The sequence below is a fragment of the Microtus ochrogaster genome, unplaced genomic scaffold, assembly GCF_000317375.1.
Source record: "Microtus ochrogaster isolate Prairie Vole_2 unplaced genomic scaffold, MicOch1.0 UNK33, whole genome shotgun sequence".
Taxonomy (NCBI): Eukaryota; Metazoa; Chordata; class Mammalia; order Rodentia; family Cricetidae; genus Microtus; species Microtus ochrogaster.
Window position 1 is genome coordinate 3654269 of NW_004949131.1, and position 10444 is coordinate 3664712.

At 46.2% G+C, this 10444-nt stretch overlaps 1 protein-coding gene across 1 annotated transcript in view; it reads right to left on the minus strand.

Annotated features, from left to right (window-relative positions):
* Nucleotides 1-10444, minus strand: part of Thsd4 (thrombospondin type 1 domain containing 4) — a 571613-nt gene that overhangs the window by 422016 nt on the left and 139153 nt on the right. The window contains exon 6 of the mRNA XM_026789951.1: nt 3526-3628. Within this exon, the coding sequence (XP_026645752.1) occupies nt 3526-3628 (103 nt within the window). The remainder of the gene's footprint in view (nt 1-3525; nt 3629-10444) is intronic.

The following is a 10444-nucleotide window of genomic DNA, read 5'->3' on the forward strand; positions in this document are numbered from 1 at the left end:
TGTGTGTGTGTGTGTGTGTGTGTGCGCGCGCGCGCGTGCATGCGTGCGCGCATGTTCAGTGGTCTGAGACACACACGTGGCTGCGCACACGGAGACCATAGTCAACCTCGGGGACCACCTACCTTGAGGACCTTTACTAGGCTGCCTGGCCAGTGAGTCCTCGAGTCTGAATTCATCTCCCAACACTGGCATGCCTGACTTTTTACTGGGTGCTGAGAATTGGACACATGTCCCCATGCTTGCATGGTAAGCACTTTCAAGGCCATCTCCCCAAACCTCTCACTGACTTTTGTGGAAGAATATTTTAAGGTCAGCCCAAGCCCCAATTGATTACCTCTGTTTCGTGAGATGTGGGTACTAGCCCAAGGAATCCCTGCCTCAAGCAGGGTTCAGGGATGGAAATATGATCAGAAAGGACATCACTTCGGTTTTCCTAACATTGAAAATCATCGAGACTGTGAGTTTCCTAGCACTGATATAACATGCCACATACACTATTAGCAATAGAAACAGACTCACAGATGTGGTAGCCAGGAACAAAAGTCAAGGAGTGAGCATGTTCTCTCTAAAGTGTTGGAGAGGAGGGCATACAAAACTCTGTCCATGTCTCTTCTTTATTTCCGGCATTTACTGGCAATCCTTGGTGTTCCTTGCTTGTAGCTACACTGCTTCACTTCCTGTCTGCCTGTCATGGCTGTCTATGTCTTTACACTGGGTTCTTGTCATACTCAGCTGTACGCCTGAGGACAGGAGTCATATCACACATGGATTTACCCATCTTCACTATGAACTCACCTTAACCAGAGTCCTGATTACAACTAGAAAGATTACTGACAAGGTCACAATCTTATTTGGGTTTCTATTGCTGTGATCCAGCTAACTGCTGGCACCACAACTCTGATCTCAGAACTAGGAAGGCAAAGGCAGGCAAATCTCTGAGTTTGATGTGGCCTGGTCTACAAAGTGAATTTCAAGACATCCAGGGCTTTACAGAGAAATCCTACCTTAAAAACAAAACAAAACAATAACCAACCAACAAAATAACCCACCATGACCAAAAGCAAGTGGGAAGAAAAAGATTAATTTCACCTTACAGTTTATGGTCTGAGAAAGTTCACGGACATATAGAAAGACAACAAGTTATGATGAAGGCAGAGACACTGATGTGCCTGCAAGCCAAGTGACAGCATCACTATATGCTGGATGCTATGGGATGTAGGAGAACTTTCTCTTCTGATGAGAACACCATCCATTAGGGTTATAAGCCCACCAGCTTCAGTATAGACTTAATCTAGGCAATTAATTTTAAAGAGTTATTACACTTTTAATTATGTGCAGATGTCTGCATCTGTGTGTGGGAATGTGTCCATGTACATGCAGATGTCCTCGGAGTCCAGAATAAGACATTAGAACCCCTGAGGCAGGAGGTACAGGTGGTTGTGAGCTGCTCAGCTTGGATGCTGCAAACTGAACTCCAGTCCTCTAGAAAAGCATCAAGTGATCTTAACTGCTGAGCCATCTTCCCACCCCCTTAGCCTAGGTAATTATATCCGCAGCAGCCCAACCCTACTTGCAAACAATACAAGTTGCATACTGAGATTCTAACATGGATACAAATGGAGTGGGATGGGGTTACACAATTTACTCCTGTGTATTCTTCCTTACCCATACAAAGCCTTTACAGAAAATCACAGAGTGGTCATGAGACCATCCTAAATGAAAGCACAAATATCTCTTATGAAAAAATGTTTATAATCTGAAACCATTTCAGGTGGACAGTATAGTTGCCAAAATAGTACAAAGCAATCTTCTCTACCCTCCATCTAACTTGTTCCTGTCTTATAAAACCATGGAAGATTTATATACAACCAAGACACTGGCATAGTGCTCCCATCTGAACTGAGACACTGGCATAGTGCTCCCGTCTAAACTGAGACACTGGCATAGTGCTCCCATCTGAACGCATGTGCTGCTATTTCACCACGTTTTCCACCAATGTCCTTCTCATTCAGGATCCAAGTTATAATTCTATATTGAATTCAACATAGCATTTTAAGAAAGGAAAAAAAAATCAAACTTCTCTTATTCCCCAAGGATTTTAGATTCTTCCTTCTCCTGCTCCACCGGGGCCCTGGGCCCTCCTTCCCTTGCTCCTCACCCAACTTCAGTCTTCCCTGCTTTGCTGCCCAGGACCTCACATCCTCTCTCAGCTATTTGCCTGCTCCTGGCTCTATGTCTTATCCGCACACCCTTCCAGACAGGGTCCCTCATTGAAAGCCAAGTTTGTTCTTAACAAGCTTGAGGTCACAGGGCCGCCTGAGAACATAACAGCTCACAGACTTTCCTCTGGAAACAGGAGAGACTTTGTCCTCAGTCTCAGAGCTGTTAGCTTTCCGTCTCCTTTGCCTCTTACCAAGGGCCAGGACAGGCACCTTAATATCTCCTCAGGTGATATTGGCTTGGCCCCCAAGGGAGTAGATTCCTCATGAACCTCAGCACATCTTACCACCAAGCCTTCCCCTGACATTCTTAAGATCCTTGACATCATAGCAATGTTTTGGTTTTGGGGCACCCCAGCAACTCTACCTGCTGCCTTGGGCTAAAGCCAAAGACTAACATCCAGGCAGAGATCTTCATCCAATGAGGCTGCCAGTGTAGAATCCCCGTAAGCTGTCCTGAACCAATGCTAAGACTACGTTGTAGGAAACAACTCAGAACCAAACATAGCTTAGTTCGCACTCCATGCTATCATGTAAATTTTGACAACGAGAAAATGACTCTAGTATGTGGAACAGTACTGAGAAGCTCTGCCAACTTCTGACCATCACTGGGACATGGCAAGGGGCCTTGGTGCACTTCTGTGTTTGGAAGGGACATGAGAAGTCTCCTGGTGTGGGAACAACTATCAATCTGCATGCTTTCTTAAGCACACACAGCAGACCTTCTGACAGATATCAAGGTTAAAAACAAACAATCAACAACAACAAAACAGGGCTGGAGGTAAGAGCACTGGTTGCTCTTTCAGAGGACCTGGGTTCAATTCCTAGCACCCACATGGCAGCTCACAACTGCCTGTAACTCCAGTTCCAGGGGATCTAGCATCCTTACACAAGCATACATGCAGGTGAGACGCCACTGTACATAAAATAAAAATAAATCTTAAAAAATAAGTTAAAAATAGAAAACCCAAACCTCTTGGCTCTGAGCTTGCTCATGCTTTATGGACAACCATTCCACACACCCTGCTCCGGCCCACTTCTGCTGCCTCTCCCGGCTGTGGTCCTCAGCCATACCTCACAGTCAAGGACAGTCCAAGGACGTTCTGTGCTAGGGACAACTGCTGAAGACCTCTGTAGTCACATTCTGCTCTAAGTGTCACATTTTCTCCAGCCAGGATCACCTCATCACATCCAGGCCCAACGGAAAACCAGCAGGGTTGGGAGAACAAAGTGATGATAATGACATATAATAATAATAATTCCTAGTAACACAGCTGAGTCAGGGGAACAAACCCAGTTGCCTTACCTTCTGCAAATGGTTCCCATTCATAAAACCGGCCCATGAATGGCTTGTTGTTGTAGGATGCACACTGGACCTCCCGGATACTTCTACCACTTTCCGGACACGCCTAATAAAGCAGATATAAAATATGCAGTTAACGTCCACGCTTTTGTAATTGTTTTTTTTTTTCTAATTTTATGTGCATCGTTGTTTTGTCATGGGTGTCATATCCCCTGGAAATGTAGTTACAGGCAGTTGTGAGCTACCATGTGGGTGCTGGGAAATGAACCTGGGACCTCTGGAAGAGTAGTCAGTGCTCTTTACCACTGAGCCATTTCTCCAGCCCCACTTTTGTAATCTTAGTATACCTTTCAACTCTGAATAACAGGCCTCCTCCAATGAAACCAGGACTTCTGGAAATTTTCTGGTCATCTTTATTAAATCTTTTAGGACCAGGAGTGTAGCTCAGTGGGGACAGTTGTTACTTTAGCCTGTAGCACCCTAGTCTTAGATAAACAAGTACTGCATGAATAAACACATAAGCAAATAAAAATAATGTATGAATTTAATGGCTGAGGAGATGGTTCAGTGATAAAGATCAATTACAAGGATCCACACTTGAGATTCCTCAGAATCCATGTTTAAAAAGAAGAAACCGAGAACAGAGGCTCACACCTATAACCCCAGCACTGGAGAGGCAGAGAGCAGAGGCTCACACCCATAACCCCGGCACTGGAGAGGCAGGGAACAGAGGTTCTCTGGGGCTCACTGATCAGCCAGTCTGGCCAAACTGGCCAGGTTCAGTGCAAGGCTGTATCTAAAGAAACAGATAGATAAGGCTCAGGGAACATTGCAGAGGAGGAGGTAGAAAGGCTGTAAGAGGGCCAGAGATATGCTGGAAGACTGTGTCTCCTAGTAACGTCAGATGCTACACCTGTCAAGTCTCACCAACATGATCACCCAAATGTGAGCTGAAGAAGGATGTCACCAATGAACATGCCAGACCAGACAGGGAAAGCCTGTGAGTCTCAACCCTACCCAAAGGACTTAAGGCAACCGAGGAAAGCTGGGAGTGAGAGAGGCGGTCTTCCCCAGGCAGCACACCATTTGGTGTCTAGTGCCAAATGGTCAGCCCTGAAATATACATACAAGTAACATTATATGGACTTTATAGGTTATATTTACCAATATGTATGTATATATGCATGCAATAACAGTTTGTGATAAAAAAGAGGTCATTAATTTGGAGAAGAGTGGGGAAGAGTGTATGGGAGGGTTTGGAGGGAGGAAAGGAAAGGGAGAGATGCTGTAGTTAAATTATCAAAAATAAAACGATAAGATGGAGAGCAACAGAGGAGGCCAGCAGACATTACCTCTCACATACCCATGCACATACCTGCACATGTGCACACGCATACACATGTGATAAAAATTTAAGACTAATCTAATGCAGATCTTCAGGCCTCACTGCAGATTAGAATCATCGTGAGAATGATAATGTTTCTTTTCTTTTCTTTAAACACAGCAAAAACCTCCCAGGTTAATTTTTTACAAACCACTTGCCGAGCCTTCAGCTTTGGACCACTAAGTGTGATTACCTCTCTCGTAAAGTCAATCCTTGTGCATGTCCTTCATCTGGCATGGGGCAATGTCACAGCTAACACATCCAGAGCCACTGGCCAGGCCCTCTTCAAATATATTTCACATGTCACTCATTCAATCGTCAGTCACTAATAGGTAAATGTCAGAGTCTCATAGATTGATTATTTCATGGATGGACCAACTGAGGCACAGAGGTGACGTGGAGCTTGGGAGGAGCCTAGATTTCAATCCAGACAGGGCAGTGCCCACCACATGCTCTGCTCTTCTTTCTTCTCTCGATCTTTTCTTGTCTGAATTCTGTCTACCCTTCAGAGCACCAGGAAAATCACCCAGTGATCTTGCTCCCTGGAGCCCTCCCCAAGTGATTTCGACCTCACAACTCTAGGGTGAGGTCTGTGAAACCTGGATCTTATCAAGTGTATCCAGGAGACTCTGATACCCAAAGGAAACAGGCAGTTCCATATGGCGTTATTTCTATCTAATTTGTAAATGGCAAACACAGCAGTGTGTGATGCAAAATAGACGTAAAAGATCAGAACCACTAAATTATACTGGTGGTAAAGTGCTATCTGTCATTTCAAAACCTAGCCACACCATTTTGGTGTGTGCACATATATGTTATGGGATGTGTATGTCTATGTGTGTGTATAGAGTATGCATGTGTGTGGAGTGTGCATATTGTATCTCTGTGTGTATACATGTGTATATGTGTGTATGTGCATATTTGTATATATGTGTGTATTTGTATGTAAGTGTCTCTGTGGGGTGTGTGTGTGTGTGTGTGTGTGTGTGTGTGTGTGTGTGTGTAACAGAAAGGAAGGAAAAGGATCCCCCTGGCCTCTTAAACATTACTGTGCATAGTACTTTCTGTAATAAACTGCTAACAGTTCAAAATCCTCAAGGGTTTATAAAGAATTCTGCTGTATGTCATCAGAAGCATAAAATCTTTGGAAGACGAAAGAACAAAGGGAGGAATGAGACCCAGCAGGAGAAGGTCATTCCCTGCTTGGTAGGGGATAGTGGAGGGAGCCGGCTGGTTCCCTGCCGCAGGGTAGCCACAACCTGCTTGGCCTGATGCAAACTATATTCAACAAGACTCCGTTTGAGGCAGAATGGGAAGGACTCAGTGGGTGGGCAGGCAGTGCAGGCAGAGCTCTTACAACCCATGAGGGACTAATAGGTGGGAGCAGCCCATCTCCTGGGGCTCTGGAAGCCTACCTGCTGGCCGCCCTGACTACAGACATACATATGCTCCCAAAGATAGCAGCTGTCCTCAGGAAAAGATCGATTTCATCTTTGAGACAAAGTCTCACATAGCCCATGTTAGCCTCATGGTAGGCATTGTAGCCCAGGCTATCCTTAAACTCTCTTGCTTTCATCTCCCAAGTGCTGGGATTGCAGGCCTGCGCCACCATGCCCAGATGAGACTCAGGACAAGATGTTGTTCCTGCTCCCTTTCCAGAGTCAAATATGGTTAGCGAGTGGTTAGTTTAGTGACTTGGAAAAGCCACCATCCCGGCACCAGTCCCCAAATTTTTGGGAGTAAACAACAAAACAAACACAACTTCTTGGGCTGAGGTGACTCGGAGGGCAAAGGCACTTGCCACCAAGTCCAGCAGCATAAGCTCGACCTCTGGGACCCACACAGGGAAGGAGAAACTGTCCAGCTGGGCCCTCCAGCTCACTCCTGCTTGATTCAGAAAGCCCCACTCCTCCCTCCAAACCCCGTCCTCTCAGAGAATCTCCAAGAAAGAAAAGTCCAGTTCTGCACTCCTGCGGCTGCGGCAGCCTCTCCCCTGAAGTTGTCAGCGGCCAGTCAGCTTTTGACCACACTTGGCCACAAGCCCAGCTTGTAGAGGACACGCCATCATCCCTCTCCTACAGGGTGCATAATTGTCCTGCTTCAGTTTGGGCCTGGGACTTCTGCTTCCATCTCTGGGACTGGAGAACTCACCTGGGAATCACTTTGCTCAAATAAACCTGTTCTTTTACTTTTTTAATTCTGCCTGATCTGGCTTACTGGTGAACACCCCCCCCCCCACAGCAGTGATAAAGAGCCACACCCACCCCAGTCTCGCTCCAGATCAATTAACCCAGAAGTGTGGATCTGCAGAGAGTTAACCTACAGCCCTTTAACCTACAGGTGTGAACACTGGGGTCAGAGAGTGGTATACCTTGCCTGAGATCCCACAGGACACAGAGGCAGGGCCCAGAGACTGACACAGCCACACCACTCACTGTCCTGCAGGTTTTCCCCACAGAAACAGACCAGTACCAAAGGGCCAAATGTTGTGATTCGTGAATAAGCACACCTGCATGAAGCCGAGCTGCTCCACGGTGAGGCTCTGGCTAGAAGGCACCTTCATCAACCTGGCAGCACATGTCAAAACTGAAGGTCACAGACCACAGAGAGTCTGCTTCAGACCTCTCTATGAACAGAACTGTGGCTTTTAGAGGCTCTTATATTTGAATACTCGCTCTCCAGTAGGTGGAATTGTTTGGAGAGGGTTAGGAAGTATGGCCTTGGAGGAGGTGTGTCACAGAGGGACCTGCAAATGTGTGCAGCTACTATGGAAACCAGTGTGGCAATTCTTCAAGATCCAGCTATACCACTCTTGGGAATATACCTATATTATATTTTATTATTGTTCCTTAGAAGTCTATTTGTTTTCCAACGAGAGACAGAAAGGGACTGGATCCAGATGGGAAGGGAGGTGGACAGGAACGGGGAGGAGAAGAGGGAAGAGAAAACATAATCAGGATATAATATGTGAGAAAAACTACCTTCAAATAAAAGGGGAAAGGAAGGGAAGGAGAGGAGACAGGGAGCCGGGGAGGACGGGAGGGAGGACGGGAGGGAGGACGGATGACTCTGCAGCAGTCTTCAGCACTGTCTCAGAGAGGAAGAACCATTACACAGTTTGTTAGCATATTGCTTCTTGGGGCTGGGGTGATAGCTTATTTGGTTATGTGCTTGCTCTGCAGGCATGAAGACAAAATTCATAGCCCTAAATGGGATGTCTATATCACTTTCCTCCCCTCAAGGCTCAGGAATCTATGAGGAAGAGGGTGGGGAGATTTTAAGAGCCAGAGAAGAATGAATGACTTCAAGAAAACAACTTTTTCTGGACATAAAGGGATGATACACATGTAGATTCCCAGTGACCCTGACAGCATGCCAAGTTCAACCCTGACAGCACACACAAGTTCAACCCTGACAGCACACACAAGTTCAGTCCAGACAGCATGCTCAAGGTTAACCCTGACAGGGTGCACAAGTTCAACCCGACAGCACACACAAGGTCAGTCCGGACAGCCTGGAGGAAGGGAACCAGACACGGAGCTCCACCCCTAGCCAAGGAGCTATTGACAGTGATTGGTGCTGGGAGAGGGAAAGTCAGTTTCTTTGTTGAAGTGATACCTGCTATATCAACCACCCTCCAAGGGCAGGGCCCATGCTCAGCGGAAGTCAGCCAACACAAATCAACTCACTGGTTCGAGAGGCAGGCGGTGGGTGGGTAGGAAGATGGAAGAAGATCCAGGGGGAAAAGAATAATGATCATTGTATGAAACTCTCAGTGCATAAATAAAAACATTATTTAAAAAAAAAAAACAACTGAGTTCAGGCTGGAGGAATGGCTCAGAGGTTAGGAGAGGTCCCAGGTTCAATTCCCAGCAACCACATGGTGGCTCACAACTGTCTGTAATGAGATCTGGAGCTCTCTTCTGATGTGCAGGCAGAACACTGTGTAGATAATAAACAAATAAACAAATAAATAAATCGAGTTCAATCCCATTATTGAGAGAGAGAGACAGAGAGACAGAGAGACACACAGAGAGACAGAGAGAGACTCAAGCACTGGCACCCACACCTAATTCCAGAGCTGACTACCACAGGGACAGCTGTAGAAGCCTAAGTCAGTCCGAGCCACAGAGCCTTGGTAAAGCAGCTACAGCCCTAAGGAGTGAGGACGACACCAAGCAGGGCAGGGAAATCCTGTCTCGTGTCTTTTGTAGATTACATCTGTTTGTATTTGTCTCCTAGCATCAGCATATAATCTCTCCATTTTAGAGACTTTGTGAAGCTAAAACTTCCAGGTTACAGATAGCTATACATTTGTTAGACTTTTAAGTTGGCTGCTTCCTGATGTCATAGGCCGAATCACCCTTAACCATGTCAGTAATCATCTATCTCTCTGTTAAACTGTGATCGGCTTTGGGCAGGTTCCCTACAGGGAACTGTGCCTAGCCCAGGGGGTACAGATTCAGAGTCTTCAGGCCAAAAGACTGGTGGTGCTGGATGGGGTAGAAAGCCTCCTAGAAAGACAATATGGTTATTCAGGATGGAACCAACAAAGGCTGGAGCCTGACAGCCATGGAATGCCCCTGGAGAAACAGCCTCCCCTCAAATGGCCCAGTCTGCTCCAGAGAGGGAGGGATGTTTCCACTGGAGCCTTGCTGGAAGAAAAATGAGGATCCACTTCAGTGTGAACTACATCCTTATAAAGCAGTGTGCCCTATCCAAAATTCTGTCTCACAAGTGCCCGGGGATGCTATGACTCACACAGAGAATCATGGAAATTCTGGCTACATTTCTAGTGACCCTGGTTAATCGGAGTTGACAACTTTGAGTGCCTAATTCCACTGTTCAGTGGCCACCATCAGTGATCCAACACTCACCTTTGGTAACTAAGTTACTTTGTTCTCTTGAGGAGATGAGGAGGACTGTACCCAGTGAAGATGGTGCCAAGAAACTTGACCTTGGATCTGCCTGGGTCAGATATGTATTTTTTTTTTAAATCCTTGAAGTTATTCTGGATTCAATCAAAAGATCAGCTATCATGGCAACAGAGGGCACATTTAACTTCTCCCCTGAAGGCATCTAAAAAAGATATCTAGAAATGTTCCCGTGCTTTCATGAGAAAGAGGCTGGCGGAAATGAAGACATTCTACAGAGACACTTACATCCCTCAGTCTAACTATTAGACTGTTGAAACAGAGGATTCCAAAAAAAAATGAGACCTCCCCCCACCCCGACCCCGGGAATGTGATGCTGGGGGCAAGGAAAAGGCATCCATGAGAGGAGAATGTGTCTCCAGGAAAGGCCCTTCACAAGGTTCTAACAGCCCACCCTACAGGGTGAAACTGCAGCCAAGATAGTGATGGGTCACTGGTGGGCGGGACCACACCTTGGCTGGACTGCTTAGATGTGCAATGTATATTATATCCTTGGTCCTCTGTTTAAACTTTGTTCTCACTTCAGTACCCCAAGAGGAAGAGTGACTTGGGGGTTCCACTGGATCTCTTTCTTCCCCATGTAGGTGCATTGAATAAAAACCTT